Source organism: Dromiciops gliroides, chromosome 4 (assembly GCF_019393635.1).
Source record: "Dromiciops gliroides isolate mDroGli1 chromosome 4, mDroGli1.pri, whole genome shotgun sequence".
Taxonomy (NCBI): domain Eukaryota; kingdom Metazoa; phylum Chordata; class Mammalia; order Microbiotheria; family Microbiotheriidae; genus Dromiciops; species Dromiciops gliroides.
The window spans coordinates 339609417-339635456 of record NC_057864.1 but is presented as its reverse complement, the minus strand read 5'-3'; the positions used below and the strand labels follow the sequence as shown (position 1 = coordinate 339635456).

General features: G+C 40.0%; 1 protein-coding gene across 1 annotated transcript in view; it reads right to left on the bottom strand.

The window, feature by feature from the left end:
• Positions 1-26040, bottom strand: part of LOC122753467 — a 204839-nt gene that overhangs the window by 117138 nt on the left and 61661 nt on the right. Inside the window, exons 16-21 of the mRNA XM_044000859.1 lie at positions 24102-24229; positions 15374-15574; positions 11517-11638; positions 6742-6970; positions 4068-4270; positions 412-567 (exon numbers count right to left, since the gene is read on the bottom strand). Coding sequence (XP_043856794.1) covers positions 412-567; positions 4068-4270; positions 6742-6970; positions 11517-11638; positions 15374-15574; positions 24102-24229 — 1039 coding nt within the window. The remainder of the gene's footprint in view (positions 1-411; positions 568-4067; positions 4271-6741; positions 6971-11516; positions 11639-15373; positions 15575-24101; positions 24230-26040) is intronic.

The following is a 26040-nucleotide window of genomic DNA, read 5'->3' as shown; positions in this document are numbered from 1 at the left end:
AATAACAACAATAACTAGTATTTCTATAGTGTCTATTACACACCAGGCACTGTGTTAAGCACTTTACACATATTATCTCATTTGAAGTTCACAACAATCCTGGGAGATAAGTGCTATTATTCTTCCCATTTTAGAGTTGAGGAAATGTAGACAGAGATTAAGTGACTTGCCTATGGTTACACAACTAGAAAGTTATCTGACGCTGGATCTGAATTCAGGTCTTCCTGACTGCAGGCCCAGTGCTCTGAGGATTAAGTTTAGCTACATGATTCAATTCAGGTTATAAATAATGTTAGAATTTTTTTTTCTATTCAGGAGATCACTCACGAGGGGAACAGAGTATGAGTCATGGTTGCATTTCCTCTGATCTTGTTCCACCCCAAAGAAGACAAATAATATATGCAGACTTACCTGTCTGCCCGTCTATTATCTTCCAGCAGAGCTGTAATGAACATTGGAGGTGGCTGGTCTGCCTTCTCCTTATGTGATGCGAATTCAAAGTAGACTGGCCTCAAGTACAAATGGAATTCATCAAAGCCCATCTCTTGGGCAAATATCTTGTACAACCTAAAATTAAAATTAAAAAAAAATTCTATTCTCTAGTATTTTTCTAAATGTTTGTAGAATATGACAAGAGATTGCTGATGACTTTTGAGAGAGTAGGTTCAGGTAATGGTAGGGTTGGAAATCACATTACAAGGGATTGAAGAATAAATGGGTGTTCAGGCTGGTATCACTATACCAATAAATTTATTGATCAAACCTCCCAGATAGAAATCATCTTTCCTTGCTCTGATCTCAGATGGCACTTTGTATTTCTCTCATTCACTTAGTATTCTGTTCTTCATTATAGTGATTATGTCATTTTTGCATAGTTGTACAAAAGGTACATATGCCTGCTAGTTTGTCAGGATCATTAGTGCAGAGACCATATCTTGGATATTTTTATATCTTCTCCTGTGCTTATCATGGTGCTTTGCACATAATGGATGATTATTAAGGGGTTGATGGATGAGTGAATGAAATGTACAAAATCTACCTACTGAACAAGGACATCTAATCTCCCTAATTTTTTTTTTAAAAAGATCTTTTTCAATGCTTCAAATTGCTAATAATAAAGAAAATTAAAACAAATCTGAGGTTTTGCTTTATGGTCATAAAACTGGCAAAAGTAATAAAAATATGGAAAATAGTTAATTTTAGAGATCTATGGGAAAATAGAAATGCTAATATATTATTGGTATACTTGATAACTAGGTCCAACTATTCTAGAAAAAATTTCAAATTTTGTGAGAATGATAGCCTCTGACCCAGCAATCCCCCTAATAAAGTATGTCCCATTTCTTCCTGTACCTCATTCTTCCTATAATTCTTTCTTGTTTCTACTGCCAGGCCTTCCATCCCCTCAGTACTCTCCCAGATCCTCACCCCTGCTTTGGCTTTACTTTTCTTCCTTCCTAATCTTGACCCTATAGATCTAAAGCTGAAAGAGAACTCAGGTCATCTAAAACTATTATCAGGTCATCCAAACTATTCATTTTATAAGTGAAAAAACTGAAACCTTGTAAATGTCAGAGGCAATATTTGAACCCAGGTCCTCTGACTGGTGTGCTTTTTACTCTATCATAACCATTCAATTACATACTTTTTTCTGTATTTGAAATCTTTTGCCCCTTGTCCTAACATTCACCCCTCATTACTTGCTAAGCCTAATTTTGGTTTACCCCTATCATCCACCTCCATTCTTGTGTGATATATACCCAAAGAAGCAGAAGAAAATCACTGTGCTAAGTGGGTCCATTACACATTTATGTTCTCTCTAATCTCAATTGTGTCCTCAGTTCAGTAAAGGAATCCTTTTACTTTTCCCTGACTTTCTATTGTACCTTTTAGAGTGTTTTAATCTTTTCTTATCTCCTCAAGCCTCTCATACTACCATTTTCCCTGCTCTCTTTCAGTAGAGAACGTCTCCTCATACTTTACTGAAAATAGAGTATCTTTTCTCCTATTTTAAATTGCAAAGCCCCTTGACATAATCCTCTATCCTCTTTTTATTTGCTTCAGTCTCTAATGAAGAGTGAGCCTTTTCTCAGTGCCAAGGTATTTTTACCCTCGATGCCTTTCCTTCCTAACTCTTCTTGCCTCTTGTTCCCCACACTAAACCTCAAAGGAAGTCTCAAACACACAAAATATTCATAGCTGAACTGCTTGTAGCAAAAAAATTGAAAGCATGTATCATCCCCACAGTCTCACTCACTTTCAATCTCTCCCTGTCTCCTGACTGCTTCCATATTACCTACACATATGTCTTTTCCATCATCAGAAACCCTTCGCCTGATCCATCCATCACCACCAACCATTGTTCTATATCTCTCTTCCTTTTCATACTCAAGTCCTTGAAAAGGCCTTGTACAATTGGTACTTCCACTTCCCTTCTTTTCATTCTCTTCTTAAGTCTCCGCAGTTTGGCTTGGACCTTTTCATTAAACCAAAATAGCATGATCCAGTGACACTGGTCTCTTTGCTGTTTTTTTTTTTTTTTTTTTTGGTGAGGCAATTGGGGTTAAGTGACTTGCCCAGGGTCACACAGCTAGTAAGTGTTAAGTGTCTGAGGTCAGATTTGAACTCAGGTACTCCTGAATCCAGGGCCGGTGCTCTATCCACTGCACCACCTAGCTGCCCTCTTTGCTGTTTTTGTCACAACACACTCCATCTCCCAACTCTGCATGTTCATTGATTATCCTCCATGCCTAGAACCCTCAGCCTCTTGGCCTCCCTCACTTCTTTCAAGTCTCAGCTTAAATCCTACCGTCGATAAGAATCTTTCCCCAGACCCCCTTAATGTTTTCTTTCTGTGATTATCTCTACTTTATCTTATATATCAATATGCATACACATGATAAATATACATGTAAATACATATATTTATGCATACAGGTCTATGATACCTGTGTACATGTATGTATTTAGATAGGTTTATATATATTATTTGTATGATGCAGATATATAAATATATAATAGGTAAAACTATAGATATAGACATACGTGTACAAGCATGATGCAACTATCTTGTTTGTAAATAGTATAACATGCACATATGTACAAACTATTATACATATATGTACAAGATATAGCTTGTTATATGTGTGTTTTATGTGCACATATATGACAAGATACATGCATGTATTTTGTTTGTATATGTGAATAATAATGTTTGTATATTGTATATAAAATATACATATAACTATACACGTATAGCTATATACATACCCATATATACACATACATACACAGATATGTATATATCTATATCACATCCAGACCCACATGCCTATCCCTCTCCCTATCCCTCTCCCTATCCCTATCATCTATATATCTATACTTATTTCTATATCTATTATCTCATTTGTACACAGGAGTTTACGTGTTGTCTTCCCCATTAAATTGTGAGCCCCTTGAGAGTACAGACTTGTTTTTGTTTTGTTTTGTTCTGTTCTTTTCTTTATATCCTCAAAATTTAGCACAGTGCCTGCATAGTAGGCTCTTAGTAAAATACTGACTTGAAAAGAACAGGTACCCATTGATCGAGGAACAGCTAAATGTAATAGGCCTCTCTCATTGCACCATAAGAAATGATGAATATGAAAAATTTGAAGAAACATGGTAAGATGCAAACAGATGCAAAGTGAAGAGAGACCAGCCAAGACAATCATATGCACATCGACAACACTAAAAGACAGTCAAACTCAGATTAACTACAATGACTAATCTTGGACCTGGAAGACAGATGATGAAACACTTTTTTCCTCTATGAAGGGAGGTTGGAGGCTTCAAGTGAAGAATGTTGCATATACAACCAGATGAGGATCTGTTGTTTATTTGGGTTTGCTTAACTATTTTTCTTTGTTACACAAGAGAGTTGAGTGGAGAAGCCAACATTTTGGGAAGTGACTGTAGTATCAATAAAGTTTAAAAAAAGAAAACAGCTCTTTCTTCTGGCTATCTCTCATATGCCCTACTGCAAAGCTTGCCCTATATCTGAAGGATAGATAACCCACTATACCTACCGGGCTAAGTGTGCAGTTTCCACACTCATTTCTATCAGTCGGTAGCGGAGAGTCAAGAGTTCCAAAAGTCTGGAGAAGGTCTCCAGAAGAAAAGCTTGAGAATCTCTACTTTGTTTCTTTCCTTCCCCTGCTTCAGACTCTAGAACCAGCATGCCTATGTCAACTACGAGAAAGGGATCTCCCATCACTGCATCTGAAAATAACTGTGAAGGGAAAGTGCTTTTAAAAACATAAGTAATACAAAACCAATTTTTAAAAAATGTTTTCAAGAATTGATATTGATGGAACAGACTGAAACATGCTATTTTTCACTTTCTTTCATTTTTTTCTTTTAATCAAGTTTCCTTGTACAAAATGAAAAATATGGTAATGTTTTGCATAATCATACATGTATAACCCCCCCAATTCTTTTAATAGTAAATGTGCTATGAAAATAACTTACATTTTTCTAGCACTTTATTGGTTACAAAGCATTTTAACCTCCATTTAATTTCACTAGGCCCTTACAACAACAAGGTAGGTATTATTGCCCCCATATTACATATAAGGTAACAGGCTCAGAGAGGAAAAGTGACTTGCTCATTGTTACACATCTTTGGGAGCATGACTCAAACTCTCCCAACTTCTGGTTCAGGGCTCTTTCAACCATAGTATTAATGGTTTGAGAAACAAAAATAGAAAAAAGAGCATAGGAGATACAAAAAATAATTTGGTAGGAATATGTTTCTGATATTTTCAAAAGTTTCAAGAAAATTTAACCTTTTAGTAACTGGAAATGCAACCGTCCTCTACTCAAAGCCATAACTAGGGCAGGGAAACTGGGGGTTCAGCCCAGGACATCAAAATTTAGAGGACACTTATAGCTCTTATAATCCTCCAGCAGCATAGATACAGATGAGCTTAACCTAATTAACAAAAGTACTAAGTTAAAGCAGGCAGGTACCAGATGGTATGCTTCTTTTTCTTGGTGGCTGAACCCCAGGGTAGGCTCCTTATCACTTCCTCTTCTGGGGACATTCCCAGAAATACTCTTGAGGTTCCCTAGGGTGTCCCAGAACCCCTCACCATCTAATTTGTCTTAAAAAATCAATACTGCAATACATTTTGTGAAGCTTGTCATGTCATAAAACTGCTAGCTGTGGCTTTGCTTCTACTCAAGGCTTATCTTGGGCAAAGCTGTGAAACAGGCCAAGTATCCATTTGGTGTCCCAGTTCTCAGTATCTTCTCTATCCTTCTGGTAATCTAGGAGACCCACCACTATTGTGCTATAATACATGCTTGCCTCATCTAAGGACTGTAACTTCCTTATTTTTCCCAGAAGACCACTTAAGTATATCTAGAATAGTGCTTGTCACATAATAGACACTTAATAAATGTTAATTGATTAATTGCTTGATGGATCTCTATCTTATCTGTCCATTCTAGGTAGTAGTATCTTTTTTTTTTTTAATATCTTTTAAGCCTTCCAAAATGGACATTAACTAATCAGTGTTCATGGGATAAGTCCTCAGGACATTTTAACAGTGCTCTATTAGAAATAATCATCCTCTTCCTCCTTTCTCCAGCTCCCTCCCCTTGATGTCTAACCCAGAGAAGTAGTTCTAATGACTAAAAAATTCAGGCCATTCAGGAGAGGAGAATAGTATTGTGACTGACCAGTGGAAAAGATCACTTGGGGTCCAGGCAGGGCCCCTTAATCACATAGAGTAGGAACCCAGCTTCATTGTCTATGAGTTAATCACAATATCATCAAAATAGGACATTAAAAATTATTTTAATTATTGATTGAGGATTGTATCTAATCACTATATCAACATTTATGGATCAAATCTGGACTTGATGGTATAGGCCTCAGTAATGGAGTTTGTAAAGGTTTAACTTCCCTATTCCTATGGGCTATAGCCTGACCACAACGAATCAAAATCTGTAAGTTTTTGGAAGGGAGGAAGGGGAAAGGAAAGATGAGTCAACCTGGTGATAGTATGTTTGCCTACTACAACACTTTCCAGGAAATATGAGTCTGGGTTATAGGAACCACCCCTCTGAGTCAAATCAACCAAGCCAAGCCTGACTTTTATCTCTGTGTGATCATAGTCTTAGTTTAGTTTGACATCACTGGACCACTTCTGGTAACATGTAACCAACTACAAAAAAGAACTGCTTTGTCAGATGGATCCTTGACCATTAAGGGGCCTTGGATCCCTTTTATTGGAAATTGCTACTCTTGCTAATAAATTGATCATGCTCAGAAAAAAAAAACATGATTTCAAATCACCTACAAAAACTAGGCAAATTTCTAAGTCACATCTCACTGCCTTTAACTGAGAAAAACAAAATGACAAAAATAGTAAACTCTAGGAACCCCTTGAGTAGAAAACTACTTTAAATATCATTTTTAATTTCAATCATCAAAAATCTAGTCATAAACCAGAAAGTAAATGTCTATGCATATATCCAAACATTAATGTTTTTACTCAAATCTTGCTTGTGTCCTCTTTGACCACTGGGAAAAAATAATCACTGATAAGGAAGAGGACAGCCCAGGATTTTATCAGTTCTGTTTTGGATACACAAAAGGAAATCATTTCAAAAGAGCCAGAGCTCTGAAACAGTGAGGATCTCATTTCTAAGTAACCAACCACAACCTGGACTCCACTTTTGAGATCAACCTACGTCTTTCTGAAGCTGAGCACTGTAGAGAGACTCAGGCTTTCTCACAGACTGCCAAGTGTCCAGAGCCAGTTGGAGCACCTGTTTCTCCAGAATGGTGATGCCGTGAGCTGTGTGGGGCCTGTAGATGTGGCAAAACTCTTGGAAAAGGTGCTGTAGAGCTGTAGGGATGAGGGAGGCCAGGCCGAGGGAAGGATGGAACTCCAACAGGTAAATGCTTTTTAAAGCTGGGCTTGAAGAATAAGGCAGATTAATGACAAGCCTACACAATTAAGCAATGTACTAACCACAGAATTCTTTTCATTTCTTGAAAAATAGCCTGGGTTTGCCACTTGAAACTCTACTTTGCTAATAGGATCCCAGTAAATAATGTACTTTCTAATTTTGAAGTGAATCCTAAGAAGCAGAAAGAATGCACTCTGAAAACAGCCATAAGGCACAGCCCAGGTCTCAGCCACACAGGCACAGTGCTTTGGTACAACAAGGCCTTCTAGAAATTTCTGTTGACTAATGGAGATAGAGTGCAAACTGTGGGATTAACTGTAGTCCCACTAAAACCAGAATCATTTGCATAAAAGAAAGAGTGGTTGAATATAAAACAGCATTGTTGGCAACAGTAAATACACTTAGGTATTGCATGTGCATAACCTGTATCTGGTTGCTTACCACCTCAGGGAGGAGAGGAGGGAGGGAGGGAAGGAGAGAGAGAATTTGGAATTCAAAACTTTAAATTAAAACATTTATTATTATTTAAAAATAACAAAATACAATTAGGTAAATAATTTTCCAGGTTAACAGTTAGATTCATATAAGCCCTTAGGTCATTTTTCAAAGACTAATGGACAAAATTACTCTGTCAAGCCCCTAGACAACTGCTGAAACTTTATAGGCATCTGCTTTAAAGGCAACTAGGTGGTGAATTGGATAGTAGAGCTGGAATCAGGAGACCTGCATTCAAAAGCTGCGTGTGCCTGTGCAACCCATATAACCTCTGTCTGCCTCAGTTCCCTTATCTGTAAAAACGGAGATAATAGCAACACCTATTTCCCCATCTTGTTGTTAGGATCAAATGATATACTATTTGTAAAGTGCTTTGAAAATTTTAAAACCACCATATAAATACTACTACTATTATTATTTTAATTTATGGAGAAATAAAACAATCAACAATCATTTATTAAATGGCTACTTGTGTCAGGCACTGACAATGAGGCTATAAAGGCAAAAATGTTTGAGTGTGGCTTATTTTGGGGAGGCAGGGTAGCATAATGTTTAAGCACTGAACTTGGAAATCAGGAAGACCTGGGTTCAAATCATGCCTTAGATGTACTCATTAGCTGTGTAACCCAGGGCAAATCACTTAACCACTGTCTGCCTCAGTTTCCTCATCTGTAAAATGTGGATAATAATAGGACATACTTCCCAGGAATTTTTGAGAATAAAATGAGATAATATTTGTAAATGTTCTGCAAACCTTAGAGAACTATAGACATGCTAGCTATTACTAGTTGTTAACTCCATCGCTCTCTCCACTTGGCCATGCTGTCTTTTAGGGACTATGTAATTTTCCAACTTTGTAACCCCAATTACTAACACTATACTTAGCATGTGATAGATATTTAATAAATGTTCACTGAACTGAATTAAACTGACTCAATGAAAAATGTGACCAGGATCCTCTCTATCTCTACACTCAAGGATATATATCCTCCCCCACCCCAGCCCCTTAAGTCATTAGTCATGAGGCTACTGTGATTAAGTCTATTCCTAATCTGTAGGTGATGAAGGTAGGTTTATACCTCATATAACTAAGGGTCCCTCAAAGGGTTCTGACTGCCCCCAAATTATCTCTTTAGTAGATAATAGCAGATTGGAGCTCTAATATTCTTAAAAACTAGATTTTTAATCACGGTCAAGTGCCTTAGGCCCAAAGAGAGCATCTCGCCAACCAAATGGCATTTGTTCCCGGGATGTTTCTTTCTAGGTTTAAAGTCCATGGCAAGATCCTTTCTGATAGTCATTTCCTTAATTTGCACTATATTTGGGGGACTTTTATCTCGCCCCCTGCTCTTTCGGGGGAGGGGGGGGCAATGAAGGTTAAGTGACTTGCCCAGGGTCACACAGCTAGTAAGTGTCAAGTGTCTGAATCTGGATTTGAACTCAGGCCCTCCTGAATCCAGGACCAGTGCTTTATCCATTGCACCGCACCTAGCTGCCCCATGTCATTTCCTTAAAAAACAAACAAACAGATTTTATGCCAAGGCAACCTTCTTTCAAAGCTGGTACCTCAACCTGGTTGCAGTGAAGAAATCCTTTTATCAGAGAGGTCTGTGGCATGAAAAATGCACAGGATTGTATGTCCTGGACACCCATAGGTATCCTACCCTTTGGCGTGGGAGGAAATAAAAAAAGAAAACATGACTTTTTTGTCAGGCAGACTGACCTGGTCGGGTAGGATCGTGTTTCCAACCTCCCTGTTATGTTCTCTCTCCCTGTCCCCTGGGGAAGGGGAATGAATGGACCAGATCAAGCTAAAGAGGGTAACACAGAGGGTAACTTAGTTACCTCGGTCCTTGAACGATTCCAGGGAATGAAATTATGTGTCAAAATGGCAAAACACAAGGAAATTGGTTTCCTGCCATGGTAAACTCAAGGAACTCATGGTGTCTGAAATTTGCTGTGGGCAAAGAAACTGGTCTTTAAAAAGCTATTTTCAGCATGTCCAGCTTTTCATGTGATGATACTGTCTGACACTTGGGGGGGACCATGATTCAGCAGGGGTGTCCAGGTCAGCAGGAGATGGTGGAGGGCAGGGGGGGGAACCTGCTCATGGGCCAGGCAGAGTGAGGTACACGCTAAGAAAAGCCCCAAGCTTCTGGGAAATTACTTGAATTAGACAAAGTATTGCTTTCTCTTGTGCTCCATAATCCTTGCAAGATCCTGCTGGCTTTAAACTCTGACCTACCCATTCATTGTTCAGCCCCCTCCAGTCTCTCTGGTAATGGAATGCATGAATGTAAAAGCACTGATTAAGTGATTCCTATGTGTCCAGCATCACGCTAAGCACTGGAGACATAAAACCCAAAGCAAGCACAGCCTTTTGGATCATGTCTTTTTTCTCCTTCCCTGTATCCAGTCTCATTTTATTCACCTTTTCCCAAATTGCAGGCTTATATAGGTCCTGCTTCATTCCACAGCATGGCAGAAAGAACCTCAGCAGTAATTCGGTTCAATCTGCATTTATTAAGTGTTTTCTGTGTGCAAAGACAAAAAACAAGAAGCTCTGTTCTCTCTCTCTCTCTCTCTCTCTCTCTCTCTCTCTCTCTCTCTCTCTCTCTTTCTGTTTTTCTGTGGGTTTTGTTTTGTTTTTGTGGGGCAATGAGGATCAAGTGACTTGCCCAGGGTCACACAGCTAATAAGTGTCAAGTGTCTGAGGCTGGATTTGAACTCAGGTCCTCCTGAATCGAGGGCCAGTGCTTTATCCACTGTGCCGCCTAGCTGCCCCAAGAATCTCTGTTCTCAAGAAGCCTTCATTTTATTGTGGAGAAGCAATGTGTACACAGTTAAGTAAATAAAACTATATGTAAATAAATACTGTGCTAAATAATTTTGGAGAAGCAATGTGTGCACAGATAAGTAAATAAATACTAAGTAAATTTGGAAATCACTAGCAACTTACAGGAATCAGTAAAATCCTTTCAGCAACTAGACCCTTAAGAAGAACCAAAAAGGTAGCTACAAATTCTAAGAGATGGAGGTGAGGAGGCCAGTATTCCATGTATGGGGGACCATCAATACAAACACATGGAAACAGGAGATCCAAAGTCATGTTGCTGTTTGTCCTGCAGTCTCAAAGAGGACCATGGCATTGAGTGATGTCATGACTTGCACTGAATTGAAGTGAGGGAGGGCTGTGCAAGGTCACCAATATCACTCTCTCCTCCAGAGAGATATGAGGATGACTGGAGATAGACCTTTATGTCTTAAGACAACTTGGGTTAAAAGTGACTTGCCCAAGGTCACACAGCCAGCAAGAGTCTGAGGTGAGATTTGAATTCAGGTCCTCCTGACTCCAGGGTCAGTGCTTTATCCACTGTACCACCTAGCCACCCCATGTCATGGACAAGGAAGAGTCAGCAGGCCAGTTTTTCTGGAAAGTAGAAAGGTAGATTCCTGGACCTAGATTGTAAATGCCCAATATTGGAGTTCATTTTTGATACTAGAGGCAATAGGGAGCCACTGGAAGTGATATACTCAGACCTGTCAGAGCCACTTTTTAAAAAAAATAGAACTTCTTAGGAGACCAAAATCCTTTAGATTCAATAGCATAAATTAAAATTCTAGACCTGACCCCCAAAAATGTTCAGAAAGAAGTATCTTACCCATTGTAAGCTTCCAAATAAATTGGAATTTGGGCAACTGCTCAAAAGGAGGCAGGAGCATTCTATGGAGCTCTCTGGTTGTAGAATTTGTACCAAAAAAAAATCACAAAATTTTAGACCAGAAATGGACCTTGATGATTATTTAATCCAACTTCTTCCTTTTACTGATAAAGAAACTAAAGACTAGAAAGGCTGTCATGACCCCAAATCATGCAGGGAGTTTGTAGCAAGGATGGGACTCTGGTCAGGTCTTCTGACTCCTAGTTCAGTGCTCTGTACATGACAGTATCTCCACAATTTAGGACAAATTGGAAAGTATTTAGGCCTGTGGCTAAGTTTTCTAGGAGAATTAATTAAACAAATTCATTTCCTCCCCATCCCCAATCATGGACTCACCAGCTATTGTTAATAGAGATAAGTTGCTTGCAAATTATGTCTGGAGGAAGTCCAAATGTATTGATACTACCTTTCTGACCATCTCGCCATATTCTTTGGACATATTCCCGTTGTGACTCTATCTAGAAATGCAAATATAATTGTAAAATTAGGAGAAAAAAATAAACCTGTCCCACAAACACTGCACACATGATTTGGCATGAGGAGGACAGTGTGCCCTTTGCCTCAGTTCTGCACTTGGCAAATTTTTTACATAGATAGAGTTCTGAGGATCTGTTCCCACTGGGACTGTGTTGATTCTCAACCAAGAAAAACAAGAGTTACAAACTGAAATCCATTTCAAGAAGCAAAGGAAGAAAATTCCTTCTTTCAGATATTTGTCTAGATGGAAAAAAGTTTCCTATCAAGCTTGTCGAGATAGAGCTATACTAACCGCAATTCTATAATCTGCCACTGGTTTAGTAATGTTCTCATGTTCAATCCATGTGGCTATAGGTTGTGCCCTGATTAATCTAGAAAGTCATGAAAATCTAAAAAATACTGTCTCCAAAGTCACAGAGATGACTGATGATGATGAAGAAGGTGATGATGATAGCAGCTTGCATTTATGTAGTGATTTAAGATTTGTAAAGTGCTTCCCATATAGAATCTCAGAATAAGTCCAACTCCACTGACTGAAAAAAAGAGCTCCCAACACAATATTCTCAAAAAGTAGTCCTTATACCTCGGCTTGAAGACTAAAAGTATTCCCTTTGAGAGTTCTGCCATGCAAATCCAATCATTTTCTCAGTCTTCTCTCTTCTAAACCTCTTATCTGCAATTGATATTTCTAACTTCTTACTACAGGGTTGTTTGTTGTGAAGCTCTAAAGTGATAATATACATTCCATATCTGTCAGATTTATGGACAGGGGAAAAACTTAGGATCGAAGAAGATATAGAGAGCATTCATTTCAGAATGTAAAATAGATAATTTTGATTATATAAAATTAAAATGCTTTTGCACAAACAAAACAAATGTTACCAAAATTATAAGGAAAGCAGAAAACTAGAAAAGAATTTTTATAACAGAATGTACATCCCATTAGTATCTTTCATTCATAGTGAGCTCATTTTTACATGGCTTCTGTATCTTTAGAACAATTCTATGAGGTAGGTACTATTATCTTCATCCTACAGTTAAGTGACTCACTCAGAGTCACATAGTTAGCATCCAAAGCAAGATTTGAACCCTAGATCTATCCTGACTCCAAGTCTAGCTCTCTATCCACTGAACCTCTTATATACACAGTCATAGCATAAATTTATAATCCACATTTTGAAATGATTTCTCTTTATTTTTTCTAATACTACTAATACCATAAGCTCTGTGGTCTAAATGAAAATGTGAATGGGGCTTACTTTTTGCTTTAAGCCTGTGTTTTGTGAGCCAATAAATGTGCTGAAGTTACCTATATTTGAATGAGTGAATGAAGTTTTATCAAACACTTATTATGTGCAAAGGTCTGTGTTAAAGTGCTGGGGATACATGTGGAAAAGACAGTCCCTGCTCACATTCTAATGGGGAGGGACAACACATATAGAACACTGGATTTTGAATCCACAGTGCTGCTTGAATTATCACCATCACCATCACCACCATCATCATCATACCTCAATATCACTATCAATGCATATCAGAACCTATTCTGATTCTTAGAGAATCAATCAATCAATCAACAAGCAATAATTAATACTACTTGCCAGACACTGTGCTAGGAAATGGAATACAAACGTAATAAATGACACAATCCCTACTTGTGAGGAGTCTACATTCTAGAGCTGGATACAAGGACATACCTACATATATACAAAAGAAACAGAAAGAAAATACAGTTAATCCTCCCACATTGTAACTTTTCCCATTGCAATTTTGATATATTGTGGGTCAGCATAAGAAATTAAATGGGAATTTGGGGGGAGTTTTGCAGAAGCTGCAGATGATACCTGAAGGCCAGAAGATGACACAGAAAAAGTTTAGAAACTCAGAAATACATAAAATATATGTACAGCATTGCCTAGTATCAACATACTTTACCTTTTAATACCATAATACTCCATTTTTCTTCTCTGGTAATGAAGGGTGAGCCAACAAGTTTTAAGTGGATTTTATAGATTGTGGGGGTGTCATACCCCTAACCCCTGTGATGATGAAGAGATAACTGGACATACAAAGTAGTAATAGACAAGGTAGTTTAAGAGGGAGAGTGCTAGCTGGGGAGGGCATCAGGAAAGGCTTCCCAAAGAAGACAGTGATTTAAAAAGGAAGAGAGGGATTTTGTGGGGTGGAGGTGATAAGGCAGCATATTCCAAGCATGGAGGACTATAAGTACAAAGGCACCAAGATGGGAGAAGTGTCAAGTGTGAGGAATTGGGACAATTTGGTTGGATCAAAGAGTAAGAGAGGGAAAATAATGTTCAATGAAAGTGAAAAAGGAGACTGGACAGAGCTGTGAAGGGCTTTAAAAGCTAAACCGAAGGGGCACCTAGGTGGCGCAGTGGATAAAGCACCAGTCCTGGATTCAGGAGGACCTGAGTTCAAATCCAGCCTCAGACACTTGACACTTACTAGCTGTATGACCCTGGGCAAGTAACCCTCATTGCCCTGCAAAAAAAAGAAAGCTAAACTGAAGAGTCTATATTTGATTTTAGGGCCAATAAGAGGCCCTAGGAATTTGAGTAGGGGAGCTTAATGAAAATCGCTTTGACAGCATTGTGGACTAAAGGTATTGGTGGTGGGGGTATGGCGGAGGCAGGAAACTTGAGTTGGGGAGATCAATTAGAAACCTGTTGAAATAATCTAGGAGAGAGTGAGAAGGGCTTGAGCTAAGGTGGTAATTTTGTGAGTAGAGAAAGGATTGTATTCAAGTGAGAAGTTATGGAAGTAGAAATAGCAAGATTTGGCAACTGATTGGATATATAGGATGAGAATGAGGAGTTTCAGATAACATCAAGGTTGTAAACCTGGGAGATTTGGAAGAATGATGGTGCTTTCAGCAGGGATAGGAAAGCTTGAGAAGAGTGATGAATTTTTGTTTGCATTGTTGTTGTTGTTGTTGTTTTGCAGGGCAATGAGGGTTAAGTGACTTGCCCAGAGTCACAGAGCTAATAAGTGTCAAGTGTCTGAGACTGAATTTGAACTCAGGTCCTCCTGAATCCAGGGACGGTGCTTTATCCACTGCGCCACCCAGCTGCCCCAAAGAGTCATGCATTTTGAGGAAAAGATGAGACATTCTGGTTTAGACTTGCTGAATTTGAAAGGCTTCCAGACATTCAGTTTGAAATATCCAGTAAGCAATTGCTGATATGGTATTGGAGCCTTAGGGAGATCCTAGGGTAGATACACAGATCTGGAAATCACCAGGATAGAGATGATAGTTAAAGCCACAAAAGCTGATGAAGTCACAAAGAGAAAGAATATAGAAAAAGAAGACCACCTGTAGTTAGGGGAAAATTGCCTGGGGCAATAAGAGGTTAAGTAACTTGCCCAGGTAGGGGGGACTTGAACCTAAGTCTTCCTGATTCCAAGGCCAGCTTTCTATCCATTAAGCCATGATGCTTGAAATTAAGCTTTGCCAATGAGCACTAAGAATAAGTGTAGGGGATTCTCTGTTCTTCTGGGGATATAATAATTACGTAGTATTATAAAGCCTATGCAAAAAATAGATATTCAACAAGAATGAAGTTTAGATAAAATAATATTTGATCCTAGAATTTACTGATCAGGGCAGTAATATGGTCCGCCAATAAGCAGAAAAGGCCATTCCCAATGCTGACTTCCTTGTTCCTACTAATGTCTAATAAATGGGTTCTACTCACATGCCTGTTGAATATGTCCCTCACCAGCTGCAGATGAAGCCTCAGGCTGATGCACTCATCCCTGTAGGTCTTCCTGAAATAAGGGTGGCTAAAATCGAACCGGGGGCGTCGGTGCATGATGTCCGTCATCACCTGTGCCAAGGCAGTTCTCTCTTCCTGATCAAAGACATGTTGATAAGCTTCAAAATAACTGTCAAGGAGCTGGAAAGAGAGTGGGCAGAAAGTCTTTATCACACAGTTGTCCCATGCAGTAAGACTAGAATGGAGATGGGCACTTCAGGACATAAAAGCAGAGGAAGATCAGTAGGCCTCAATTTAATTCAATTCAACAAAGATTTATGAAGCACCTACTCTGTGCAAAGCAAAGAAAAAAAGAGTCCCAGGCCTCAAGGAGCTCTTATTCTACAGGAATGTAATTCCAATGCCATAGATTATAATTTGCACCAATAGGAACTTCTCACGCCCTTCCCCACTCCACTTCCACCATCACCAGTGCAAGGAAGGTAACCTCTGCTTTTGGTGTTCATTTGAACTAGATTTCACTTATAACAAGTGTTCCAGGGGTAAAAGGAACACAGCACATCCCCTACCCCTCATTACACTCATGTACATGACTGTTTTTTGTCAGGTCCATAATCCCTCCTATTTCTTTTTGTTTGTTTGTTTTTTGTTTTTTTGTTTTTGTTTTTGTTTTTGCGGGGCAATGGGGGTTAAGTGACTTGCTCAGGGTCATACAGCTAGTAAGTGTCAAGTGTCTGAGGCCGGATTTGAACTCAGGTACTCCTGAATCCAGGGCCGGTGCTTTATCCACTGCGCCACCTAGCCGCCCCTTCCCTCCTATTTCAATGTGTATAAGTAACTGAATGTGGGGGTCATGAAAAAATTGGCAACAATAAAAGGTTGTGTATACCTATTTCACATACCTATATACCTGGGGCTACATAAAACTTTCTTGGATGAAAAGGGATTGTGAGTGGGAAAAGTTTAAGAAGCCTTGTTCTAGACTACTGGTCTCCAAGGTAGAAGCTGGGTGCTCTGGGTTTTCTATGGTGTAACTTCCACAAAGGAACTTTGGCCTAAACACAAGGGATACCTGATGAACCAATAAGTGGGGAGGAGGACAGATTGAGTCCCACTCTCCCCATGATAGACAATGAGAGGAATTGTCTCCAACACATCCCATTCACCATTGAACTCTAGCACTATTTCAGGTGGACTCCTTCTTCTGCCATATAATCACCCCCACACACACCTTCTGGGCTGGGCATCAGTCCCTCAGGACAGCATTCACTTAACTTATCTTGTCAGCCAAAGCAGCAGCTGTGCAGGTAGCATGAAGAAAATTCAGACCTCTCCCAGAAGCATGCTCAGTCCCTGTCCCCAGATCACCTTCTGCCTACAGCAGAGCCGAGCTCATCATGCTGATGGCAGTGACTGATGAGTTTCATTTTGAGTGAGACAGAGTAAATCCCGCAGAATGATCAGGCATAGACAGGTTGTGACAGATCACAGATTTCATTAAATCCTCTTTCCTGCCAAACCCAACCTTCTTCTGAATATCTGTTATTTGGGGGAGTATGGCTATCCTCCCCAATCATTCAGTTTCACAACACTGGTGTCATATTCAGCTCCTTCAGCCCACATATCCAATCTGTTGCCAAATCTTGTCATTTCTACCATCTCATTTCTCCCATGTGACCCCCTTCTCTCTAAAGTCACCAACTTGGCTTTGGTCCTCTCACCTGAACTACTGTAATAGCTTCTTAATTGGTTTCCCTAACTCCAGTTTCACCTCCTCCAATCTATTCTCCACACAGCTGCCAAAGTGATTTTCCCAAAGTTCAAGTTTGACCATGTCACTGCCCTGCTCAATAAATTCTAAGATCAAATATTATTTTATCTTTACCTCATTTTTGTTAAATATCTTTTTTTGGCATGGGCTTTATAATGCTACATAATTATTAGTACAGTAATATGCATATGCAATCTGTATATAAATTATATACATATGCCTATGTGCATATAATTTATAAATGAATTTATAAATTACATTTATTTAATTTATAAATGAATTTATAAATTAGCTTAGAAGTGCTTTACTGATAGGGTACATCATCAACAGCGTTTGAGGCTCACTGCTTTAGATGTTCTCTGGCTAATTGGACCTGTCCTTGAATCCTGGCTCTGACACTTATGTGTTGTGGGAAGCTAATCCTGTCTGGATCTTAGTTTCCTTAAATTTAAGATGGTGATGAATACACTTTAATTTACCTCTCTTATAGGGTTGCTTTGAAGAAAGGGATTGTGAGCCTTAAAGTGCTACACCAATGTGAGTTGTTACTGCTATATGTGGAGTACTATTTGAAGCTGGCACTGGGGCAGTGAGGAGGAGAGTCAGGGAAGAGATACCCTGGTTAAATTAAACGCAACTCCTGTCTTGAAGAACATTACAACCTAACATGTCTTTATTGTCACCATAGGGACTATCTGTGCCTGACCCATGGTAGAGCCTTCTGAGCTCAGTATTGGTCTGATAAGCCCCAGTTGGACACGCTGTACCTTGACTCCAATATACTGATATCATTTTGATCCTCTTAGAGAATGAAGGACAACAACCAACCAACTAACCAACCATTGTCACAATAGGTTGATGAGAAGCTCTTTCAAAGGAAGGGCCCGCTCTGGTTCTTCTGTGTCCCTTGTAACACCTAATACCGATTGATGATACATTAAGTGCTTGATGTGTGCTCGCTGAATGTGGAATGAAGGCATTTTTAGTACCCTTAACCATTCAGGTGCACTGGTATTTTCCTCCTCTTCCCCATCTACCCATCAACAGGACTCTTTCTTCTTCCCCAAAGTTTTATCCTAGAATTAGAAGCACCTGAGTTCAAATCTGGCCTCAGACACTTACTAGTGTCTTGACCCTGGGCAAGTCACTTCATCCTTTTTGCCTCAGTTTCCTCATCTGTAAAATGAGCTGGAGATAGAAATGGCAAACCGCTCCAGTATCTTTGGCAAAAAAAAATCTCCACACCGGAGAGATACCTTTCCATTATTCTGGTGGTCACCCTGTGGTCACTCATAGTATTGCAATAAAACTTGGGAAACTGAAAAAAACAAAAAAACCAAAAAAACACCACACCACCACCACAACTCAAATGGGGTCAAGAAGAGTTGGACACAACTGAAAAATGACTGAACAAAAAACAACAAAAGCACCATAAAGCCAAAGGTTCAGGCTATATATGTTGTTGTACACCAGTTCACGTCAAGTTGTCTGAAATGTTAGGAGGAGCCCTGCTTTTTGGAGTCATAGGATCTGTGTTTGAATTTCTTCTCTGTCATTATTTAATTATTTAATCAGTGTGAAGATAGGCTGGACAGGTGGACTCCCACCGAGAATTTGACACCTCTGATGTAGAACACAGACCAGAGTTTCAATTCTGCCTCCGTCACTTAACAGCTTTGTGACCCTCAGCAAGTCACTGAAACCTCCCTCTTATCTAAAATGAAGATAATAGTGTCAACTCCAGCAAGGTTGTTGTCAGTATCAAATGAGATAATATAACAATCAACACTTATTAAGCACCTACTATGTGCCAGGTATCATGCTAAGCTCTGAAGATATGAAAAAAAGGGAAAAGACAGTCCCTGTCCTCAAGAAGTTTACAATTTAACAGTAGAGACAACATGCATACAAATATATGCAAAGCAAACTATAGATGAAATAATTAACAGAGGGGAAGGCACTGGAATTAACAGGGGTTGGGAAAGGCTTCCTGTAGAAGCCTGTAGAAGTTGGGACTTAAAGGAAGCCAGGGAGGTCAGTAGTTGGACTGGAGGAGGGAGAATGTTCCAAGCATGGGGGACAACCAAAGAGAATTCCTGAAGCTGAGAGATGGAGTGTCTTGTTCATGGGACAGCTAGGAGGCAGGCCAGTGTCACTAGATCTAAAGTGCCATGTAAGTGTTGGCTAATACTACTTTTTTTTGGGGGGGGGGGCAGGGCAATGAGGGTTAAGCCCAGGGTCACACAGCTAGTGTCAAGTTTCTGAGGCTAGATTTTAACTCAGGTCCTCCTGAATCTAGGGCTGGTGCTTTATCCATTGTGCCACCTAGCTGCCCCAATACTACTTTGATAATTATCCTACCATCCCATTCACAATGAAATGTAATCGTGATGGAAGCAACCCAGGCGTCCAAGTCAGACTCTGAACCATGAAATCAGCAGACTATGTTACATTACCTAGTTACAACACATTTAATTCTTTGGTAATCAGATGATTTCCAAATGTGAGAGCATAGAATAGGAACAGAGGGAAAGGAGGGTGGGATTGAGAAAGGAAGGGTGTCACTCAGTAGCACCAGGACGCAATTAGGAAAGAAGCACTTCCTCCTCCAATTCAGACTGCACCAACCTGAACATATTTGCCTGAAGCCAGAGCACAGATTGAATACAATCCCAGGAGCTGGTTTTATTGGCTACTCAATTTCCTTGACCGCCTTTTATACAAGAGGCTCCATTGTTCTATTACTGTGGCAGAGGGGTGACTGGGGTTCTGTCCTTGGTGCCAGTGGTCCCTAGGCCAGGCTGCATAGCTCACCCTTTCTATCAGAGAAGGGAGATCCTGCTCTTTCTCAAAATGACATGGGCTTTCTCAACACTTTAACCGCAACTTAAAGAGAGTCTGAGATGGGCCCTTGCATAACCTCTTTGTGGACTCTGTCCTGACAGGCCTGAGGTTTTATAAAAACCGCAGGGAAGTTCTATTCCAGAGCCTCTAATACATATTTGCCAACTGGAACATTTCTGTTTTTCCCTGTGGTCTGGTATTTGTCTAAGGAGACTTCACAGCATGTCAAATGTCACCTGTATGTGCAGGCTGCCTGGTCAAGGGCCAGCACTCAGGCAAAATTACCTAGTACAGCACATACCCAGGGGAGAGTTTGTTAAAGTGGATAGTTCCTTTTTTAAAATAGATTTTATTTATAGCTGTTGTTTTTACTTTGCCTAGTTTTCTGCCTATATCCCTACCTCCTCTCCTCAGAGAGATATCTTATAAAAACAACACTGAATTTCTTAGTACTCAATAAAGTGCCCAATAAAATGCTCAATACTTTAAAAAAAATCTGACATGTGCAATGTTACATATCCATGGACCCCTACCTTTGCAGAGGAGTGAGGGAGGCATCTCCTCATATCTCTTGGTCATAAATACTTTTGCCACAGAAATCTTCAATTGTTTTGTGGCAGTTGGTTGTTTTTTTTTTTTTTTTCATTTGCATAGTTGTAGTCACTGTGTATCTTGTTTTCTTGGCTCTGTTAACCTCTTAGCATCAGTTTATGTAAATTAAAGTAGATACTTTCAAAGTCATTCATATTTCTTTTACAGTAAGTTCCTTTTTAAAATTTATTGTAAAAAAATATTACAAAATAATATCTCAGGTCTAAGTGAAGAAAAAGCAAAACCCAGAAATAATAAACTTCCAGGCAGTGCCCAGTCACTGAACAACATCCAAATGGGCTCTTATTAGGTGAAAAATCTCCCCAGCACTACCTACCTATATTGGTGCTTGTAATTCCCTCCAAAGTGAGGGTGTCTATACATAATCATCTGTGCTTGCTCAAATATGGTGTGGTTCTCAGAAGCACCTGACTACTCAGAAAAAATAAATGAGCCATTTCTACAAGTTGAATTTCTTCAGTGTCAAGTCACATTCTCTTACCTCATTAACAGATACACATGGTCAGATTGCTTTAAAACTAAAACTATCTTTTTTGTGTGTGAGGCAATTGGGGTTAAGTGACTTGTCCAGGGTCACACAGCTAGTGTCAAGTGTCTGAGGCCGGATTCGAACTCAGGTCCTCCTGACTCCAGGGCTGGTGCTCTATCCACTGGGCCACCTAGCTGCCCCAGTCAGATTGCTTTAAGAGAAAACTCATCAGGCTCAGGGAATCTAAATCCTGTTTATAATGATAATTTACATTAATCAAGCACTTTAAGGTTTGCTCCTGTGCTTTCCTCAAAATAAACTTTTGAGGTGAGTAGTGGCAGTATGATAATCCCTACTTTACATGTGAGGACACTGAGGCTTGCGGTTATGTCACTTGTCTCTGGTTGTATAGCTAATAATTGTGGCAGGCAGGATTCCAATCCAAGTTTTCTGGACTCCAGGTCCAGCACTCTTTCCAAAGAAGTCACACTATGACACCGTGCTGCTTACACAAATATCTTTGACAATCACAAATAGGGAAGGTAGTTTGGAGCAGCCTTTTACCTCCATTGGCATTAAAGGATTCATGGGGCAGCTAGGTGGCATAGTGGATAGAACAGTGAGCCTGGAGTCAGGAAGACCTAAGTTCAAGTCTGGTCCCCAATATTTACTAGCTGTGTGACCCTGGGCAAGTCACTTAACCCCATTTGTGTCAGTTTCCTCATCTGTAAAATGGCTGAAGAAGCAAAGGGCAAACCACTCCAGTATCTTTGCCAAGAAAACCCTAGGGGCAGCTAGGTGGCGCAGTGAATAGACCACTGGCCCTGGATTCAGGAGGACCTGAGTTCAAATCCAGCCTCACTTACTAGCTATGTGACCCTGGGCAAGTCACTTAACCCCAATTGCCTCACCAAAAAAACAACAACAAAAAAAAAAAAAAAAGAAAAGAAAACCCTAAATGGGGTCTTGAACTGGCATTATTTAGCTCCCAAGATTTCTGAACTTGGATCAAGTTTAATTTGCATTTAATAACCCCACTGTCCCTAACTATTGACTAGTCTGGCAGTTAGCTCTGCTGTTTGTGGCCAGGGTTTAGGAAGACCGAGGTTATGGGTTAAATCCCTGAATAAGCCAGTCCTGGAGGAACACAGAATCCCTGTTTCAGGCCTGAATGGTACCTCAGAGGCCATCCAGTCCAACCTGTGACTGAACGAGAATCCCTTCTATCACATGCTAGACAATGGGTCATCCAGGTTTTGTTTAAAGACAGTAGGGGGTGGGTTACAGCTAGGTGGCACAGTGGATAAAGCACTGGCTCTGGATTCAGGAGGACCTGAGTTCAAATCCAGACTCAGACACTTGACACTCACTAGCTCCGTGACCCTGGGCAAGTCACTTAACCCTCATTGCCCCGTAAAAAAAACCCAAAAAAAATAAAAAGGAAAAAGTCACAGATAGTGGCAGAACCAGGATGGGTACCCAGGGCAGAGCTCTTTCCACTTCATACTGTCTCCTATGCACAGACTATCATCATAAGTATTTTACACAGATGAGAAAGTAAGTACCTTTCTAAAGCTGAAGATCATTAACCTTTCATATTAACCAGCTGTCTTCAAAATGAGGAAGCTGGGTCACCAACACGGAGCAGTGGGCAAGAAAGCAGATGATTTAGTGCAAACAGACTCTTTTGGCCCCCAGCAGACATTCATTGAGCCACTGAGTGAGCCAGCGCCTTTACAGCCTTTCATTTACTAGGGTGTTTTGAATCCATTAAGGGATCGATAGTACTTAATAACTATGATTTAGTAAATGGTCTTTGTTGAATTAAATCGTGGCCTAGTGGCTTGATGGAATCAATGATCTTTAAAACTGAACATGCCTAAAAAGGAGCTCAGTCCTCCACAGGACATAGATTCTCTATGTCTCTGTCATTGTCTCTGCTTTTTCGTTTCAACAAGGATGGGAGCCGGGGCAGCTAGGTGACGCAGTGGATAGAGTACTGGCCCTGGATTCAGGAGGACCTGAGTTCAAATCTGGCCTCAGACACTTAACACTTACTAGCTGTGTGACCCTGGGCAAGTCACTTAACCCCAACTGCCTCACAAAAAAACAAACAAACAAAAAACAAGGATGGGAGCCTTTGCTTAGTCTGTGTTTGCTGGGCTAAGGATCCACTAGGATCTCTTCTCGATGACTTCTGCGGTCTCCACCACTTCCCATTTCAGATTTGGCTACAGTCCTCAGCAGGGGCAGCGGCATGCTTCTTCAGAAAGGGCAAAGATTCATTAGGGAGAAGCCTATCTTATTCTGTTCTCATGAATGAGACTCTACATTCTTTTTACCTTCCAGGGGACTGACAGCTGTGGACAGTGCAGGGAGAAAAAGCATCTCATTTGTTTTTCTTTTTCTTTCTTTTTTTTTTTGGTGAGGCAATTGGGGTTAAGTGACTTGCCCAGGGTCACACAGTTAGTAAGTGTCAAGTGTCTGAGGCCGAATTTGAACTCAGGTCCTCCTGACTCCAGGGCCGGTGCTCTATCCACTGTGCCACCTGGCTGCCCCCTTTATTTGTTTTTCTTTGATGCTCCTTCCTGGCTGAGGGCTGAGTCACCTGAGCCTGGAGTGCTCTCCCTCCTCATCTCTGTCTCCTGACTTCCCTAACTTCCTTCAAGTCCCAGCTAACCCCACTTTCTACAGGAAGATTCTTTCTTTAATGACGAAAGCCTGACACAGTCTCTACCCATTCCTCTTACCACACATCAACTTGCCAAAATCTCCAAAGGGAACAGCCTTACATACCATTTTTGAAGTTTTATTCTCTGTGACAATGAGTCCCTAAGAATATAAGCTAAGTTGTTCAACTCTGAATTTTGCAAAGATTTTTTTTTAAAGAAAAATATAAAGAAAAGTTCCTAAAAACTCACTGGATTTTGAAAACAATGATGACAACAAAGACCCCTGGGTATAACGGTGGCTTTTACAATTTCCTTGTTTTTAGAGAAAAGGGGAGATACCTGGCGTTTGTTTTCTAGAAGAGTAGCTTCCCAAGTCCATACGTCAAATAGTATTGCAAATCGATCCACGCTTGCATGGGCCCATGCTGAGAGGCTGCTGCCCCTGGATTTGCTGCCCACTTTGTGGCCTAGGAGAGAAAAGAAGATAGGTAGGAATGTGTAGAGGAGTCCGGAGGTAGTGATAATTGTAGTTGAACACCCATCTGCTTTTCAGTTCTGTCTTGGTGACAAAGGGTCTCCAACTGTATCATGAGATATAAACACTTAAGATGATAAGATGGCAGATTTAGAGCTAAGGGACCTTAGAGACCATTTCTTTCAACTGTCTCATTTTGTAGATGAGAAAACTGAGGGCCAGAGAAGTAATTGACTTTCCCATGGTCATACTGTAAGTAGTAAGGCAGGATTTGAACACAGGTCCTTGACTGTTCTTTACATGGCTAAAACAATGAACCAGACAACAAAGATTCCATAAACATAGCTATGGTCATTTACAGAGGAAAAAGCAGTGGACAAATAAGAGTCACTCTTGTGGGGCAGCTAGATGGCACAGTAGATAGAGCACCAGCCCTGGATTCAGGAGTACCTGAGTTCAAATCTGGCCTCAGACTCTTAACACTTACTAGCTGTGTGACCCTGGGCAAATCGCTTAACCCCAATTGCCTCACTAAAAAAAAAAAAAAAAAAGAGTCATTCTTGTTGAATGGAATTATTGTTCAGAAGTATGATTTTTTAAAAATTATGTTTTACTTTCAACAAAATGACCTATGTCCGGGAGGCACTTGATAAGTATTTGTTTTAAGTTTATTGAAATCAAGTTCTTGAGAAACTGATGTCCCTTTATTTGAAGTCCCCTAAAGCCAAGGTTTAAACACAAATCATCTGAGTGAATTAAAAAAGTATTTATTAAGCACTTACTATGTGCCAAGTACTAGGCTAAGCATCACATGGGCATATACAAAGAGACAGATAGTCTCTGCCTTCAAGAAGCTCACATTCTCACATCGAAAAAAAGAAGAAAAGAGAAGAGAAGAGAAGAGAAGAAGTGTTTAGAAAGCCCAGAAATCCTAAACATTCAGCATAAGGGCAGATGGAAAGGCCCAGGGAATCCTAGATGACACAAGTAGGTAGATGATGGTGCCTGGAATCTTCTTGGTGTAGAAGCAGGACAGATAGCAAGACCTGGAGGACCTCAGGTGCAGTAGCAGAGCAGGTATTAAGGCCTGGTAGTTTTTTGTCTCAGAAGGAATAGAATTAGCTCACATCTCATCCAAATATGTGAGTAGTCAAGCAGCTAGGATGGATTCTGAGTAACCCATACCAAGGGAGGTTACAAAGGGGAAAATCAAGGAGTAAGGCACCTGCCACCTAGCCATATTGAATTGGTTTTGACTAGTATGTTGCCAAAGGACTCTCGAGATGAGGGTAAGAGGGCCTTTCTTGGTCAAAAACAGGCCACAAGGTGGTTTCAAAACATCCAATTTAATCCATTCTTTCAACAAGCCCAGTCAGTATTTCTCAGAGGAATTTCTAAGATTAATTATATTGCTTAATTAGGAAAAATTACATTAACCAGTTTGGTCAGAAATTAAAACTACATATATCTTCCTTAGTTCCATCATTCCTAGTCCTGTGTGAGAAAATAATTAATTATTAATCACTGATTCCTTGGGGGACCTAGGGATCAGTCCTTTCTCCCCCCAACTCCAGAAAGTTGGGTTCTTGAGAAACTTCATCAAATCTCATCTGGGAATGGAGACAGATTCTTTTGTCTAGATTGTTGAAGGACTGATAGGACTAAACCACAGGTAGATAATGGACTTTGACCCTAAGCAACTTAAGTATTTTTTTCCATTCTTTTCCCTAATGTCATCCCTAGAGTTCATTTTGATGTAGATCACCTTCATGTCAACTAATAGAGTTGAGTGATGGTAACCAA